At 35.3% G+C, this 19,386-nt stretch overlaps 1 protein-coding gene and 1 pseudogene across 1 annotated transcript in view; both read left to right on the forward strand.

The window, feature by feature from the left end:
* Nucleotides 1–2,795: 2,795 nt before the first annotated feature.
* On the forward strand, nt 2,796–5,292 carry LOC113105879 (aerolysin-like protein; annotated as a pseudogene).
* A 7,584-nt stretch (nt 5,293–12,876) lies between these two features.
* The window catches only part of LOC113105380 (peroxidasin homolog), a 51,322-nt gene continuing 44,812 nt past the window's right edge, over nt 12,877–19,386 (forward strand). The window contains exons 1-5 of the mRNA XM_026266416.1: nt 12,877–12,909; nt 13,041–13,260; nt 14,253–14,504; nt 14,631–14,903; nt 18,530–18,538. Of these exons, the coding sequence (XP_026122201.1) occupies nt 12,877–12,909; nt 13,041–13,260; nt 14,253–14,504; nt 14,631–14,903; nt 18,530–18,538 (787 nt within the window). The remainder of the gene's footprint in view (nt 12,910–13,040; nt 13,261–14,252; nt 14,505–14,630; nt 14,904–18,529; nt 18,539–19,386) is intronic.

Here is a 19,386-nt window from a genome sequence, read left to right on the forward strand (position 1 = left end):
GTGTTACATACTGTATTATAAATGAGGAAACGTTAAAAACACTAATGGTGTTTCCCTTCAATTTCAGATTTCATCTGTGAAAATGTATCGGATCGTTTTACATGCACAGCATATAACTATCGCCATATTTTATAAAATACGTATCGTAAAATAAATAAAACACTTACTTTTGGTGTTTTCCTTGTTAAAACCAAATTCCCCATCTGCTCCAGAGCATCGCGAGTGAAAGAAAATATCTCCGAGAAAAAGTTTAGGAGTGCACAGCAGATGGATATCATTATAAATAACATGATGATATAAAACAAATGTTAAATTAGGTAACTTAATGTTTAAAACGGTTAACTTCTGGTGTTTCCCAGATCCGCATCTGCGCACTGCATAGCAATTCAAATCTGTGAGAAACGGTTAAGTTAGGCTTGTTCAGGCGAGCGCAGCAAATAAATATCGTCATGTAGAAATATTATCTTAATACACATCGTAAATGAGGTAAAACTGTTACTGTGTTTTCCTTGTTAAAACCAACTTCCCAATTCTTCGCATCGCTGGCTAAAGGAAATATTGCTCTGAGAAAAAGTTTAGGAGTGTAGCTATACCACATAAATGATTCACTCCGATTCGCGAGTGAAAGTAAATGTCTCTGAGAAACGTTTAGGCGCATACAGCACATAAATATCGTTATAAAACGATATGATATTACAAAACATATTTTAAGACTAAACACTTATATGAAAAATATTTCAGACGGGTCAGGCTCGCACATGAGAAAATGTCCCGGATGTGACTAATAACACTTTTTACACCGCGAGAATGCTGTTTACCCACTGATCTATAATACAGTTTTAGAATATACAATTCTGAAGACAGATTAATTTGTTTCAGATTAAGTATAAAAAAATTATATGGATCTCTATTTTGCATGAATGATGGATACAAACAGTGTTCTCAGCTACAAATTTACATTTATCTAATTGGCAAATGTATTTATCCAAAGTGACATTAAAATGATGAACATCATGAGTAAAAGATATGGTGATGAAATATCTTGTGGAAAAACTGCTGTAGGAACTGGCACAGGACTGTACTTATCCATTATTCATGCAAAAAAAGAGATGTTTTATACTTTGCAAACAAATTTATCTGACTTCAGAATTTTATATTTTAATACTTTGAAATACGAACATAGAAACCAACGACTGTGGTTTTTTACATTATTATTTTATTTATTGATAATGTGCCTGAGCTTAATATTTAAACAGATTCATATTTTTGTCTGTATGTTTGAGTTAATTTTTATATGAATGCAACTGTCTGCCGACCCATTCTAGTCAATACACAGTTGCCACGTCACCAGTAGCGGTTTTAGGCACGGGCGAACCGGGCAGCCGCCCGGGGCGTCATTTTTTCGTGACACATTGGGGGGCGGCAGCACGAGCAGATAAACAAAAAATCCTCTGTGTCGCGAAGCGGTTTTTCATCATTTATATAATTTCACTGTGTGTGGAATTGGCAAATTGGCGCTCCCTGCAGCTGCCGGCGCCCCTGCTTGCTGAAAATGTACACTGAAAATGCACACAGAAGCTTTGTGTTGTGAGAGAAGTGTAAGGGGGTGGGGCGAGAGGCGCGTGCGACCTTTCACCTCTGGGTCTCTCTCAAATGGAACGGACAGGACGGGGACGGGGGATCCACACTAGTAATATAATTAATAATAGGCTAAAGTCAGTCACACACCTCGACTTTCTTCCAAATAACGCACATTTCATTCATAATGTTATAATACAGGCCTATAGTTCCTGCAAATGAAACTAGGTAATACAAGACGATTATGCGGTCATCAAGGTGAATTGGTTTAGTCTTGACTTCTGGTCCTGAGTGACTGTTGGGGGGATGGGAAATCTGTTGATTGTCGAGTGCCAAATAAACAGAGATGGAGAAGAAAAGGTCAAAGCCAGGTGCCCAATTTCGAAAAAAAAAGAAAAGAAGAAGAGGAGAAACGAGCAAAAGATAAAGGTATGCAACTATTGTCTCTGTATCATTACAGTATCCATTTCATGAATGAAGGGCTAATGTTAATTGGTGGTGGGTATAACTCTTTGTTTATCCTTTTTGCTATGATGCTTGATATGCTTATACAACAATAATTTGGTTTCAACTCAATCACGAGATCTAATTTATAATATTGTGCTTTGCAATAAAACTGTTACAAGTTCAGTTATCATTTCCATCAGTTGGTTTAACGTTAGGCCCTGTAAATAACCAACGGCATTTTATTTGCTACACAGTATGCTAAGTATAGTTTCCTAAGTATAGTTTTACAAGTCATAACTAAAAGTGTGTCATGCGTATAATTTGAGGCAGTAACCTAATGGCTAATGGTACCTCCATGAAAGTTAGATTAACATACAAATTTTGGTTGAAAAATATCCTGAAACCCAAAATGTTTTTGGTGATTAAAAAATAAAATCCCATTGTTTTTGCCTATACATATAATTTAAAGTCATTTTATTTTTTTAAACAACTGAGTCCCAGTGACCATAGCATAACATGAATAAAATAGAATTTTTCAATATATATATATTTTTTTACTACTTGTTTGTATGCTCTAAACAATGTGATGACATGGGGGGAAAAAATAAAATAAATAAATGTTTTTTTTTCCGGGTCTAGGAGGATATAGCGTGTAATGACAGACATTTAGTGTGTAAGAGCATGTTTATGTAACCCTTCTATTATGTTTTGAGTCAATTTGACCCCAGGCTGTTTTAGCTTTATAAAACATTATCCTATGGTCTTTTGATTTCAAATGCAGTTCAATTGCAATTTCAGGGGCACTTCTAAAATATTTTGGAGCATCCTCTGCCACTGGTCAGGATGAGCCAACCACCTCCTCCGCTACACATATGTCTCCACAAATATCTGATATTGAGGATGAAGACCTCTTTTCCTCTACTTCTCCCCAGCATGAGCTTTCAGGTGTGCATATCATGTTTGTTTGTGTGTGTGTGTGTGTGTGTGTGTGTGTGTGTGTGTGTGTGGGCTACAAGACAACTGTACAACTGCAATTTAATGTAACTTTAAAGCTCGAAAGGGGTCTCGCCCAGGGTGTATTTCAATGTAGAACCGCCACTGCACGTCACAATTAAAAAAGTTTGTGTCATTATTTGTACAGCTCTGAAAATGGGTTTACAACACATATTGTGTTTTATAATATTATTCTGAATCTAAAAACAACCTTGGATTTGTATCTAGTTTAATACTAGATGAGGAGCAGGTAATTATGTTATAATTGATTAACATGTTGGTTTGCTGTTTTCTTCTTTAGCCAGACTTACAATATTTAGAAATTGGAAGACATTAAGAACCCCAGAATTGTAAGGGTGCATTGTTGAATCCAAGCTTGATTGAGTAAGGTCTTTATATAAATAGACAACTATTTTGAGTTTTGTCTTGCACCATATTTGATTTAATGGTCAAAATGTGTCTGGGTAACGCTGTATAATTCTTGTAATGTTGTTCTTCTGTTACCTATCTGGCTTCCAAAAAGCAATAAAAATATGTATGCTGCAGTTTACTATGTAGCTGACTTGGGAAATGGTAGCATGAGACTTGCAATAAAGTTTCCCAGGTCAATTAAAAAACTTTGCGGTGAGAGCCCAGAAACACAGAACAAGCTCAGGGCTAACAAATAGATTATTTTCCACTGTTTTTGATGAAAAACACAAAACTTGTTCACTTATCACACGGTTGCCTGTTGTGAAATGCAAAAGATGCAAATTAAATGGCTGTTGTATAACCAAATTAAATTCTTTGTTACCTTTAACCACACCACCTGCCTCCTTCGGAGTCTATTTAAGCAGCAGCCTGTTCAAAACCATCAAACTTTTCTGGCTTTCAGCAGACGAGCTGATCTTGAGGAAAAAGTTCATCAGACTACAGTCATCTATGTGAGTATATTTCTAGCAATGGGCACTTAAAATTTGTGTATCAAACAACTTGATACTTTGTAGCAGGTTATAATAATACAATAGGGCTAATTAATTAATGCACTTGATTTATATGTGATTATTATTTTGAATGTTCTTTTGTGATCTAATTTCCAGATCCACATTAAAGATGTCCAAACCAACAACTGTGCAATTAATTGGTGGCACAATAGGTTCTCCATTTTCATTTACTGGGGTGAAGAAGGATGCCAATTTACAGAAGATCGGGGTGTGGGTGGGAGAATCCCAGGTTAAGGCTGTCAAAGTCTGGCTTTCAGATGACACAAATGAAACCTTTGGCAAGTCAGATGGGTCGTACCAAGAGTACGCTTTCAAGTCTGGTGAGTGTTTCACCTCACTGTCCCTCTGGGAGAACGGAGAAGGAACACGTCTTGGAGCCATCAAATTCAAAACTAACCAGGGTGGGGAATTCTTTGCAAAAATGACCAAATACTCACTACCAAAAGAGTATCCAGTGGATGTTGGCTCTGGGTTTTGTCTGGGAGTTGAAGGAGGAGTTGATGTAGATATTCGCAGACTAGGATTCGTGTTTCTAAGTGTAGTTCAATCCACAGTTCTCACTGATGTGAAATATCCCACTCTCCAGCAGCTAAAACCAAAGGTGTCAGTGGAAGAGATCAAATCCATCACTTAAAGAAATAATGACCCCACTAGTCAAAATAAAACAGTTGAAGCTTCAAAGAAAGTGATCAAAACAGCCTCATGGTCCATGAGTGAAAGCTTTACCGAAACATTTAGTGTGGAAGTGAGGGCAGGGATTCCAGGAATTGTAGAAGTTTCTACAGGATACAGTGTCAGCGTTGGAAAAGAAAAGACTTACAGTCGGGAGTACACTGATGAGACAACCCAAATTCTGACTACCACTTTAGATGTGCCACCTAAAAAGAAAGTGGATGTTGACATCACCATCGGCAGAGCCACGTTTGACCTGCCTTACACCGGCAAGGTGAAGATCACGTGCAAGAACGGCAGTGTGCTACAGTACGAAACCAGCGGCCAATACAAAGGCATCACTTACACTAAAATGAAAGTGAATACTAAAGAATCTGATTTGTAAGTTTAAGGCAAATTACACATAAATTCTTTCATTTTCCTTCTGATTTTCATGTATCAGTTATCCTACAATTAATTTCAGGGGTTTCCAGGGAAAATATATATTCAACATTATTCTTGGACTAATAGTTTATGATTTTATTACAAAGACATTCAAATAGTGTATACTTTGTGTAATCGCTTTAATGTAATCTTTAGAATACCAGTTACTCTACATTTATTCATAATTGTCCTGGGTGTTTAAGGGTGTTGAATTATATATATATATATATATATATAATTCAACATTGTTATTCTTGAAATTATGTTTTATGTCTTTAATACATTAACATTCATATATCTTATACTTTGTGTAATCACTTTAATATAATCTATGGAAACAAATTATGTAATTTACTTGATCATGGAAGACTTCAAATGTGTTTAATCTTACATTTAATAAAATGATTACACTTCATTAAATAAACAATGGTATCAATTTTCTGTCTCATGTAGGAAAACATTATACTAATATAGCACACCAATTTCTCCATGTAGAAATTTATGCCATCATATAAATTTCATTCAATCTAGATTTTTAAACCCAAACAAGTGGAAACCATGACTTACAGAACAGAGCAGAACATCAGTATTTCTCTGCTCATCCTTGAACACTGACTCTACTTTTCAGCACAGTGATAACCCACAAAACTCACTATTCACTTATTCGCATTTACTCTCCTTTAATGGAGTTCACAAAACTTTTTTTTGACACTGCAGGCAAAAATTTTTTTTTTCACTATTTACATTTTTTTGAACACAGTGTAAATATAATCCATTGCTATTTGTACTTAGTGTTAATAGCATCTATTGCTAAGAAAATATGCTATTTACACCTAATGCAAATAGTCCCTGCCTAAAAGAATACATTGGTGCTCATCACTGAACACAGCGTTTCGTTTCCGCCACTAAATAAAGAAATTAATTAAAAAAATAATTGATAAAGAAATAGCAACTTTTTAACCCACAATTATAAAATTTATATCTCGCATCTCGAAAAATTCAGAATGAATGGTAAAATAAAAACTGCAAATTAAGCCTTCCTTTATTTTTATTTTTTTTAAAGGTCGGCCTACCTTTCTTTAATAAATAAATAAACATTGCTTTTCATTGTCTAAATATATAATAAATAAATTCAGACTAGCAGTTTGTGATTTTCTGCATTTATTGAACGTTACACTGCATTTGGTCTATTTTGCAACAAGATTCAATTAAAACACAGCGCTATACATGCACTCGGGAGAACTTTTACAGATTTATTTATTTATCCAGATTTATTTTATAATCCATGAAGCACTTCATCCAGTAGCTTTGCTCTCCGTGACAACAAAAGCAGACTTTAATTATGTTGTTACCGGTTAGCAGAGTAGGCCGGGAGGAGCTGAGTAAATTTATTCTGACGTCACACAACAGCATTTCGACGAGGACCAATTGCAATTCAGATATCTTAAACTATAATTGTGACTAGCCGAAATTGAATTATAGATATCTCTAATTACATTTGTCGATGTATGACACGTCTATTGAAGATATCTGTACAGATATCTTAAATGTAGTTTTGACTAGTCATAAAGTATTTAGAGATAGCCTATCTCTAATCCGATTTCTTACTAGTGCAATTATAATTGCAGATATCTCTAATTGTCATTGTGACTAGTCGAATTATAATTATGACTATCCAAATTACAATTTTGACTATCCGAAGTTATATTTATGGATAGTCAAAACAACATTTTAATATGGCTTGCGATACTTTAGGGTTACAGAAAAACCCAGCCCTAGTGGCAACCAGGCGGCAAGGAAGTCGACCGGAAGTTGAAGTCGGCCATGTGCCGCCATCTTTTAGCAGAACTTCACTTGCGTTAGCATCCCATTGACTCCCATTCATTTTGGCGTCACTTTGACAGCGAATAACTTTACATCTGAGGCGTTTAAAGACTCCATTTGTCCATTATTTATTTCTAAAGATACACGACAATGTATAAAGTGCTCCATTACCTTCTATGTTACATTATGGCCCCGTAGAAACAGTTTTTGTAAAAATAGGCTAACGATTGCGTCATAACCACTCGACTCCCTGTTGCATTACCGTACAGACAGGAGGAGAAGCTCGCAGACAATTAACTTAATATGGCATACTGGCATTACATTTTAAAATACTATACAAAATAATAAATCAGAATACTTACTCCTACTCACTCACGACAAAGAACTCCCCACTCAAGCTCGCCGTCTCTGCAAGATTAACGATGGCAGTTTGCACGCACAGCTACTAGAAGATTTACATCTGTCAGACAGGTTGCTGACGTCGTCAAGCTTAGTTTGAGTCTGCGCGTCAGAAACGGAAGTGCTAAAAAACGCTAAAAATGGGCTTCACTTGTCTCAATTGAGTTCCAATGGGGTCACTGTGTCCAATTCTTTTACTGTCTATGGTGGCAACCCTGCATAAAATCTCTATAAAGACGCTCATGCACACACAGCATAAGGTGGCAGAAGCAGAAGGGGATTCACTCAGCTGCTCATTCTGCACTGATGAAAACTGCTCAAAGTGTTTGTAGATGAGCAGCAGTGATTCAGAAATTCTTAGTAACATAGAGGCCTTCACAGTTCCCTTTTCTAAGACATTTGGCAAAACCACTTCTCTTGCCCATATATATATATATATATATGTTTTATAAATAAAGACACACACACACACACACACACACACACACACACACACACACACACACACACACACACTCACTCATCATACTTTAGGCAAAAACACTTTTTCAAGAGACAAAACCTTTTTAGGGGAGAGATCATGCATTTTTGATGCTCTGTGTGATTTTCTTTTTTAACCTTAGAATATACGCTTGCATTTTCTTCACCATCATTTATACAATGTCAATTAGATTTGCTCTCTTCCTCTCGTGCTCTTCTTTACAGGAAGTGTTTATTATATAGCACAGACTGTGTGTTGAAATGTGTGCATTAATAGATCAGTATGGAGCTCAGGTTGCTTCCTCTAATGCTCTGTGAGTATATTTCTCATTTATGTATTATTTTTCTTATTTTGTTTAGTGATTGAGTGAATCAGTGAATCGCTGTGTTTTTAATATTGATGAGTTTTTCATTCATGCTGCTAATAATCTGTGGCAGAATATCAAATCACTCAGTTCATGATATCTGTGAGTGACAGACAATCATGTGCTGTAGTTGAATGGGGTCAGTGTTGGTTATTGTCGAGCAGTGTATCTGATTTCTTGACCAATTAGAAATAAGAGAATATTTAAGTTGCCTATACACTACCAGCCAAATGTGCTATTTTTAATGTTTTTAAACAAGTCTCTTCTGTTCACCAATTCATTTGATCCAAAGTACAGAAAAAATGTACAATTTAGAACTATTTTGTACTATTTAAAATGTAAATATATTTAAATATATTTTAAAATATATTTTATTCCTGTGGTTTCAAAGCTAAATGTTTATCATCATTACTCCAGTCACATGATACTTCAGAAATCATTCTAATATTCTGATTTGCTGATCAAAAAAGAAAAGGAAAAAAAAAAAGAAATTATATTGAATATTCAGCTTCACATCACAGGAATAAATTACATATTAGAAAGGTATTTCCTTAGGAAAAAGGTAGAAACAGCTGTCATTGTTTGCTTTGCTATACACAATACACGACAAAATAAGTGCAAGATCTGTGATTTATCAAAAATAGTTACTCTTAAAGTAATATTTACACAATTAAATTAGTGTTCAGTTAATGAGCTTGTTTTAATTCTCCCACCTTATTTAGCATAAAGTGATGATTAACTATACTGAAAGTCATTTAAACTCCCCTAGTGGTGAAAATCACATTATTTATAATGTTGTATACGTCTGTCTGGTGGTATGCTTAATATTGCTAGTACTTCTTTTTAACAAAAAAAAAAAAAAAAAAAATATGACAGTATATTTTCTTCTTAGAAATGTGGTTTATGTACCTCTCAGAAATACACTTAAAATGACATTTAAGTATACTTGACTTATACGTAAAAAGTAAAAAATTATTTGAGCTATACTTGTTCTCCAAAAATATTTGAATTGTTATACAGTAGAGGGCGCTATTACATATCCTGTGTACAGAATATCCAAAACACAAGCGAAGAAGAAACCGAAAAACAACAGATGCTTCCACATGTATTATAACATGATCATCAGACATAAAAAAGCATCAAAACTGTAGAGTTGTGGAATAAAAAATTGACCTATTAAGAGGTGAAAATGACTGTCAAGCTTTGGTGTGTTGATCGGCTCTATCTACATTTTCATCTCCAATTGATAATATATTTTTCAGCTTTTTGTTTAAAATGCTACAAGTATTTAATTAGTAAACTATCAGTTAATGTCTCTAGTTTACGCATGTAACCATGGTTCTTCGAGGGAATGAGACGTTGCTTATGAAAACCCTGCAGTGTTGCAGATGTCCAACATGGACACACCTGCTAAAAAGGCCTTGGAGGTCGCAATACCCCAAGTAGAGTGAGCCTTGGCTCCCGACAGCAGGGGAAAGACCAGAGGACTCATTGGTGGCATTGATAGTCTCAACTATCCAACGACTAATAGTTTGCGTAGATGCAGGAAAACCCCTTTTGGGGGGACTGATTTTCTCCACTGGGCAGCTCTTTGGACGTATGCCTCCAGCGCTCTAACTGGACACATACAATTTAGCTTCTCTTGGTCGGTGCTCCCGAAAGGGAGGAGGGTTGAAGGCCTGCAGCACTACAGGTTGTGGTGTGACAGAGGGAACCTTAGGAAAGTCAAAGATAAGTCCAGGTGCAAAGTCAAGATAAAGGTCTCTGATTCTCGTCAGAGAGGTTATAGCCAACAGAAAGGTAGTTTTCAGGGTCAGATGTCTGTCTGATATGTCTTGTATTGGCTCGAATGGAGCATTACAAAGGGCCACTAACACCACAACCACAAACGTGCCTGCATTGTGGTCGAATCCCACACTACACCTAGATAGGTGGTTCTCTGGACTGGAGAAAGTAAACTGTTCTTGGTGTTCAGTCTCAAACCCAGCTCCCCCATGTGTGCGAGTACGACATCTTTGTGTTGAACCGCCATCTGCTCTAACTGAGCTAAAATCAACCAATCATCGATATAAATCAGAATGCAGATTCCCTGCATATGAAGAGGAAACAGAGCCGCATTTACACATTTTGTAAACATGCAGGGTGAGAGTACAAGGCCGAAGGGAAGTACTCGGTATTGGTAAGCTTCGCCCCCGTAAGTTCCTGTGTTGTGGAAGGATGGAGATGTGGAAGTATGCATCTTTGAGATCTATTGTGACAAACCAGTCCTCGGATCTGATGCAACATGCATGATCCTGAGCATTTTGAACTTCAGCATCATAACTGAATGATTTAAGTCCCGCAGATCTATGATCGGACGCAACCCCCATCCTTCTTTGGAACTATGAAATACCGGCTGTAAGACCCGGACTCCCTGTCTTGACGAGGGACCACCTCGATGGCCTCCTTCCTTAATAGGGTATTCTTGTTCCATAACCAGAGCCTGCTCGGGGCCGACTAACATCGAGATAGCCCTGTTCAATCTTGGCGATGGAGAGCCGAACTGGATACGGTAGCCTTTTTCTACTGTGCGCAGGACCCATTTGAGATAAATTTGGCAGTAGTTTCCTCGCTGCTAAATAATCTACTAAGGGAATTAGTCTCTCGAAGACTGACCTCTGGTGTAAGATGCCCCCGAAGGGGCGCCGAGCGTCATTCAGTGATCCATTTGATGAAAGCAAGGGCCAGACAAAGGTTGTCACAATCAGATGAGTTTTAAGGACTAAATTAGTGACTACAGGGGGACTTTAAACATTAAAATGAATGTGAAAAGTTTAAGGATATTCAAAGTCATATGGCATTTTTAAGCAGCTTCATAAATAAATCAATGTGATTTTCTTTTTGTTTTTTAGTGTTGATTTCCAACATCTCCCCTGGATGCACTCAAGGTGATTCAAATTTTTGTTTAAATCTTCCCTTCTTTTTTTAAACTGTAAAACTGTAATTGTTGAGCCATTTTGTCTCATTGTACAGATGAGGTGACATGATTCTCACCTTACAGCCATCAAACATCAAAAGGAAACTTAAAAGTGTAAGAATATCAACAAATTAGTTCAGATGAGTTAAGTCTCTGCAGCAGAATTATGGAACGTGATAAATAATACCGTAGTTAAAGTCACTTTATGTAATGTTTATGTATACGTGTATTGTGAAATGTTTTTTAGAGTTAATTTTGACAAATGTTGTATTTCCATGCTTTAGAAAGATTCCAGTAAACACTGCTAATAGGAGTTAGAAGTGAAAAGTGGAAAAATTAAAACAATCTGAGAGCAGACCAAAAATGTGAAGTGTCTGTTGTCTTTTTCATATTAATATAGAAGAATGCAAGAAAATAATAATAATCACAACCAAGCTCTTGTGACAGATATTCTTGTGACAGATATTTTTGTGATCCTGATGTCATACAAAAACACAAAGTGTTACTTTATTTCACTCAGGGAAAAAACAGAGCATGACAAAAACTGTACAGCTCATACAGTCAAACTGACACAAAATGATTATTTGTAGCACAAATGCAATATCTGAAGTTCCTCAAACTGGAAGTGTTCTCATACTGTATATTAAAACATGGCAGGTTCAGATTTAAAGGGATAGTTCACCCCAAAAATGTTCATTTTCAAAACACAAATTAAGATATTTTTGATGAATACTTAGAGCTTTCGGACCGAAATGTTAACGTAGTAAAGAAGTAAGTAATGAAATGTAGTAGAGACACCGGCAAAATAGTCCATGTGACATCAGGGGTTCAACCGTAATTTTAAGAAGCTACGAGAATATATTTTAATGCGGAAAGAAAACAAAAATAATGACTTTATTCAACAATTCTTGTTTTCCTCATCTTGTCTGCAGCAGTGTGGAGAGAGCAGTGTTGTATAAAGTACCTGAAAGTCATACTCAAGTAAAAGTAGAGATATCTTACCAGAAAATTACTTTGGCAGAAGTTCAAGTCACCGTTTAGAATATTACTTGAGTACAAGTCTTAAATTATGTGATATTTATTCAACTTAAGTATAAAAAGTAATTTTAAAATGGTAAATGTACTTGAGTATTGAAAGTAAAAGTATAAGTAAATGCAAAATGGAATATATATATATATATATATATATATATATATATATATATATATAGATGCAAAACAGTGCTTTTTTGGAAATATTTTCGTTAGCAAAATTGAGCAAAAACAGGCAATATTATGTCTAAATTAAATTAAATGTTTTCATGCATTTGCAGAAAAACGGTACTCTTTGTGTAATATAGATTAAGTTAACTAGGCCTACATTAAGTTATATAAATATAAAAAGCATACAGAAGCATTTTTGCAGTCTACAATTTAGAATGTCTGGAATATTGACTTTTAATAGACTAATAAATCAATGTGCGTGCACTCTGTGTGTGATTTGGTGATATAGACTACTTGAGTCAGATTGCACATCATTAAAACACTTACCATATTATCACAGATGATGCTTGGTGGTCGCACACCCCTGCCTCTGTACATTACATTGTTACATTACACCACTGGGAGAGAGTATCACATGCATGCGTGCGTTTTTGTCGCATGGACTATTTCACCAATGTTTCTGGGTCTGGGAACATTTCAGTTGCATTGCTCTCTATAGAGGATCAGAGAGCTCTCAGATTTCATCAAACGTAACTTAACTTGTGTTCAAAAGATGAATGAAGTACTTATGGGTGACTACATGAGGGTGAGTAATTAATGACAGAATTTTCATTTTTGGGTGAACTAACCCTTTAAATAGTTTCATTATTAATATACATGTTTTGCTGTTGTTGTTCCGTTCTTCTAGAGAGACCTAAACCTCTTCTGACTGTTCAGCCTGAACCATCACAGATATTGATTGGAGATACAGTCACTCTCACATGTGACATACAGGGTGAAGGATGGACATACACATGGCAGTGTGGAGGTAGAGAGCAGGCCTCTATGGAGAAAGAGTTCAACATCACTGCAGTGTCCACACAGAAATGCAGGTGTTGTGGCAAGAGACAATCAGACACCTCTGAATGGAGTGAAGAAGTGACTCTGACTGTGTTGTGTGAGTCATCATGATCTTGCTCAGCCCCAAAATATGCTCACCTCTGATTCCCAGATGGAACTTGCTCACTTTTATAAATCTAACAAATAATTTCCGGTGTCATTTATCTAATAAAAACATAATGATCTTATATATTAACTTCAGGCCAATGAAACCTTTGCTTTGTGATGGATTATTAATAGCAGTATGACAGAATAGGCTTGACTCATTGCAGATAACATGAATCCAGGCCATTTAAACCAGATATTTCAGCCTAGAATGCCCCTGGTGACTGTAACATGTTACTAATTTAAATAATAATAATAAATGTATTATTATAAATGTTATTTTCAACTCAAAAGTAAATTTGCATTTAATGTAGGTATTTCAATTAATTAAAAATTCTTGTAAAATTACTAATGCCTCCCCCAGTCTAAATTTTTGCATAATAAGTTGGCGAATCTGTGTTTTGGCAGATAAAATTAGCCCAAAAAAAACAAAACCCTTCTTTAAATGATAATTGTTGGCGCGAATTGTCTAAACAGGTTGTTCCTATTCTCTTAATGAGTAATGGGTGTTTTTTGGGCATAACGTGCAATAAACCAAATTCCATTCCCTTAAAAAGCCAGTTGCGCTCGTGCCATGACGGATTTGCTATTTACACGGCAGAATTTGGCAAGCGCAAAGACAGAACACAAACAATTCTTATGCATTGCAATCCTTTAATTTTTTTATAGTTGCCATGTTTGTGTGCTGCTGTGCGTCCCTGTGTTTAATAAGCAGCGTGTACGCTCTTTAAATAACAAAGAAAAAACATTGCGCCAGACTTTAGACCAGGTTTGAGTTGGTCTATGGTGCAGATTTTCAGCTCCTTAAAATAGCATTGTGCCTGAACAACTACAACTTTACAGATCTTCTTTATGCACCAAGAGCTTCTAACACTCCAAAGAGAAAGAAAAATTTAAATAGCATCATATGACCCCTTTAATAAATTAATGTTGCAATATTTACAGACAAACCCAAAGTAAGTGTAAAGCCGCAGAGTTCAGTGTTCACTGGAGACACAGTTACTCTGAGCTGTGATGTGGGACAGTCAACGGGACGAACGGTTTTCTGGTTCAAAGACTTCAAGAGAATAAAAGCTAGTGATGATGTAGAAATACGGAGTAATGTGAGTATGTCTGATGGAGGACAGTATAGGTGCAGTGCACAAAAAGGAAAGTACTTCACAACTCAAAGTCGAAGAGTTGTGCTAACAGTAAGTGGTAAGTGCTGTTTTTATTTTTATAAAGTGCTATAATATTATGCAAATTCATGTAATTTATCAACAAGTATCAAGAACAGTCAGTTCAATTTTCAAACATGTGAAGTGTGTCCTGCAATCATTACAGAGAGACCCAAGCCTGTGTTGCGTGTAGATCCTGATGAACATGTGTTCAGAGGACAGACGGTCATTCTCACATGTGACATACAGGAGACAGACGTCAGCATCTGGAGCTACATCTGGAGTAAAGATGATTCACAGATTGATGTCAGTCAGTCACAGGAATACAGAATCAGTTCTGTTAATGAATCTCACACGGGTCGTTACAGCTGTACTGGAAGAGAAACAGGAGGATCACGATCCTCACACACCAGTGACACAGTTACACTCACACTATCAGGTGAGAGACTTTATATCTGTTTATCACACATGAGTAAAAATGAACAGAACATGATTCACAAACAGGTCCAAGAGGCATTACATTCAGACAAAATCAACTCGATTTTACATCCATGATCAGACTTTAACAAAACAAGTCCTATTAAATATCTTAGATAGCACTAACATGTTTTGATATTCATGAAATTGTCTGATTATGTTTCCTGTCTTTTAGCTCCATCGTCAGTGGTCAAACTGCTCAGTTCTCTGCTGGCAGCTTCTCCATATCTGCTAGTGTCCATCATACTGGGAGTCAAGTGCTACAGAGCTCATGGTGAGATCTCTCTCTTTCTCATCTGTTCTTGTTCAGACGGGTTTATCCTGATCTACAATTGTTAACTTTGTTTTTTAAATGTCACTTATTCCAAGTTTTGGGTGTTTTACAGTTCAGACTGATCAGTATGCTGTTACAGAGGAATGAAAGTCTACAGCTATGATGAATGAATCCCATCATTATTCTGTTTAACAATATCATCTGCTCAAAGGAACTCTGCTTGAGTCACATTAGTTCACTCTATGGATAAATCTTTGGATTAAACGCTGTAAAACTTCTAAGCCAAGTTCTAACAGTAATATACCATTGAAAGCATTGCATCTTGTTTTCTTCTGTCAAAACAACTGCATTGAAAATAGTGTCATAAGTACTCTTTTTTTTCCAAATAATGCAGTATGATTTTAGAGTCTAGTTCTTCATAATCTTTTCTATTGGAATCATCATTTTTCAAGGCCCTACATGATTCAGTCCCAGGGATGGACATATTCAGATCATTAAATAATACTAGGGCTGGGATAAACGATTATTTTTTAAATGATTAATCTAGCGATTATTTTTTCGATGCATCGATTAATCTAGCGATTATTTTTTCCCAGACCGATTCGATTTCGATTATCTCCCCATTAATTGACTACTAACAATTTATACATGTTGATTTACATATCTGAATGAAAAAAACATGAATTCCTTAACATTGCAATATATGTTTATTGCTCTTAAAATTACTAAATAAAAGACTGACTAAGAATGCATTACTTTGCACTTGTGTAGAGATAGCATTCAATAAAACCTCGAAGCCTTGAAAACACATAGCTTACTGAAACAAGCTTACTGAACACATAGGGCCTAGCTTACTGAAAAAAGTTCTTCTTTCAGATGAAAATAACAACAACTTGATGTCTAGCATTCAATAAAAAAGGTCACCCAAAATACTTGTTTAGAGCAATCGAAAGAATACAGTAACCAATGTAAACTTGAGGGCTTTAAGCTAATACAGAGAATGCTTTTCCAAAAAACAAAAACAAAACAAAAAACAAATATTAACAGTGGGAGCCAGCAGCCTGTCATGGAGAAAGAAAAAAAATATCCGAATGCTCCACGTGAAACTTTGGCGTTCCGCCCTTTTTCTATGGTGTTTAATGATTTTGATTAATATGCACAACAAGGGAGAGAGAGAGAGAGCAAGAAGCGCTCGTGTTGTTGAAGACTGTGAGTGTGCGCGCGCAGCCGGGGCTCTCTCTCGTACGCGCCGTCAGGCACAGCGATCAAATAAGGCTTTGACCGCCGCCAAAAAAAAAAAAAGATCAATGCAGAAAAACCCCTGGATTGGTTATATAAGGTTGGACAGAATGTTGATCCGGCCATCGCCCATATTCAGCGCACATAAGGTAAACGTTTTGCAAACGTTTTTTAGAGAAATAAAAACAGGTCGATGCGCATATTTTGCATCGATGTATTTTTGCGTTGTCCCAGCCCTAAATAATAGCCATTTTCATTGGTTAAAAACTAAATGTTGGTAAGAAATAAAATATACTCCAGGGAAGTTTTAAAAATTAGTTTGATGCTCCGGCGGAGAATAAAAATGAATTAATACGTTTTTGTAAGAAAAATATACATATTTAAAACTTTATAAATACTTTTCTCTCACTTCTGCTCACTGTCATGCAGGCAAACCTTTCTGGGAAATATATTCTTTCATTGTTATTACCAACATTATGTGCATTAAACATTATTTTATGTCACAGTTTCCTAAACTGGGTTTATGAGTTTAATTAAAAGATAATAATTAATTAAATCATACAAATGTTAAACTAAAATAATATTTCAATATTTCATTTGTTTAACCGCATGTAATATGACCTTGTCAACGCCAGAGAACTATGAACATGCAAATGTGATTCTTAATTGAATTCATGAATTTGTCCATTTTAATGTTTTTTAAAGACAAAATCTTTCTAAAGACATCAAAATACAAAATAGAGCGATACTGTAATTCAAATCAAAATTAATGTGTTCATCAGTAGCTGATGCAATATTTAAACTCTTCTGAAACCTGAAATGAATTTGACTAATGATTGTTTTTTGTGTGAATGTCCACAAAACTGAAAGACTTTTTGAGTGTATACAAGCAGAAGACTATTTAAAAAGGAAATATTTAAAATATGAAAAAGAGGAATTTGGGAAACAATGAATTATATATTAACAATAATTATTTATTGCTATTGTGTAAATAATATGTAATCATCTAATTGCAAGTACTTAATTTTTGTAATCTGATTACTTAATCCAGATTACATGTAATCTGTTAATTCACAGCTCTGTCTCGAATTACCGATGAATCACTGCAATGAATCAGTTCTTTACAAATCATTTTGGTCAAACTGTTAGGCAACATTGTCTGAACTGGTTCGTGATTCAGTTTGAATCATTTGCACATTGCAATGCAATATTTAGAATAGAGAACGAAAACAAGGCTGGATGAAGTGTAATATAGACCTACAAACAATATGAAATGAAACCAGCATCTTTTCTCAGCGATGAAGGAGGTCTTGATGAAGATCAAAGCCTTGTGTTTACAGCATGTTAACAACTCTGTAAGTAAACCAATAGATTACCAACACAGTGAAATGATAGTACCATGGTATTCTTGAAAGCTATGGAAGAACATGTAATGGTACATATTAAAATATCAACATTGATTTATCATTAATATTTTAATATTACATTTTTGTTGATGATCTGTCCTGCTTTATAAGTAAAATGTAATTTAAATTGTTATATTTTATATAATCATTCTATACATTAAATGGTTAAAATACTTTTTTTTTTTTTAAATATGTTGTCTCACATTCCAGGAGGGCTCATATTTAAACACATATTTGAATATTGAATCTTTTTACCAGAACAATTATGCAGATCCTAACAAGAGCATATTTGGTTTTGCTCTGGTTTATTCCTGATCATGGTGTCTCAGGTTAAAATTTGTACATTTATTTATCCATTTTTATAAAAAAATATATAATAAAAACGTATTTGTTTTATCATTATAAAATACTAATTTTACAGAATGTAAGAAATTATGATGTGACATGTTTTCAACAATGACATTATGATTTAATTTTAAGGTATAATATTACAGATTTAATTTCACAAATGACCATCTCTCTTAGTTCATCATCTGCTAATTCTGGTTGGAATAAGTAAGGCTTGGCCAAGAATTGAACATCTTCCTCTCTGTCTAAAGTTTTATACACGTTTACGAAGAATGTTTTATGTACGGTGTGCATCTTCCTCTGCTTGTAAACAAGGCACAGTGCATCCAGGTTCTGTGTCAGAACATTTGATTTAGAAATGCCAACACATGATTTTTTATCAAAGATAAAAAAAAAAGGTAAATTTATTTTATTTTATTACTATATACTGTCTTGTAAAGTGTCAATGCATTGACATTTAACAAGCAATTGAAACATTTGCTCACATGCTTGTCTATGTATAAACGACATGCAATATGCATTTTACTAAAAGCTTTTTAAGGTACAACAACAACAAAAAAGTAAAGGTTGGCCTTTACTAATCTGAGGTCAGGTTTTTAGTTTTCTTCAAGCATGGTGCTAGATTTTAAACCTGTACCTAAAGCATTTACGAGAAGATCAGCATTTAGCGATGCTCCTCATGGTCCATCAGAACTGATTTGTCTGTCCTCAGAGACATCGGTTTGACCTTTATTAGTTCGCTGCACACTGCGCTGCAGACAGCATCTGAAGTTCTTGAAAACAGAAACACAAGCAGCAAATGGTGCATTTAAAGGTCATCTGGAGGGTCAGGGTCTGTCAACGGTTGATGGGCCAAACTTAATACTATAAAAATAAAGCATTATTTGTTAAAACGTGCTGCATTACTGTACTGTATATAGCAACAAATTAGACAAAAATGTATTGTTTAATATGATCACATTTATTGCTGCTGCTACCAGACATACTGTGCATTGGTGGACCATTTTCACAGGCCAAACATACATTAGTGCAATAATGAACTTCCTTAATTTGTCTGTTAATCAACATGTTCTGTTATATGCACTGCATTGGGTATCTAAGAGTCACTGTATTTAGGAGAGAAAGTGACAGTAAACCTAAACTACTGACTTGTGATTTCTGGTGTTGGGAAATTGGAA

This window comes from Carassius auratus, chromosome 7, assembly GCF_003368295.1.
Source record: "Carassius auratus strain Wakin chromosome 7, ASM336829v1, whole genome shotgun sequence".
In the NCBI taxonomy this organism is placed as follows: domain Eukaryota; kingdom Metazoa; phylum Chordata; class Actinopteri; order Cypriniformes; family Cyprinidae; genus Carassius; species Carassius auratus.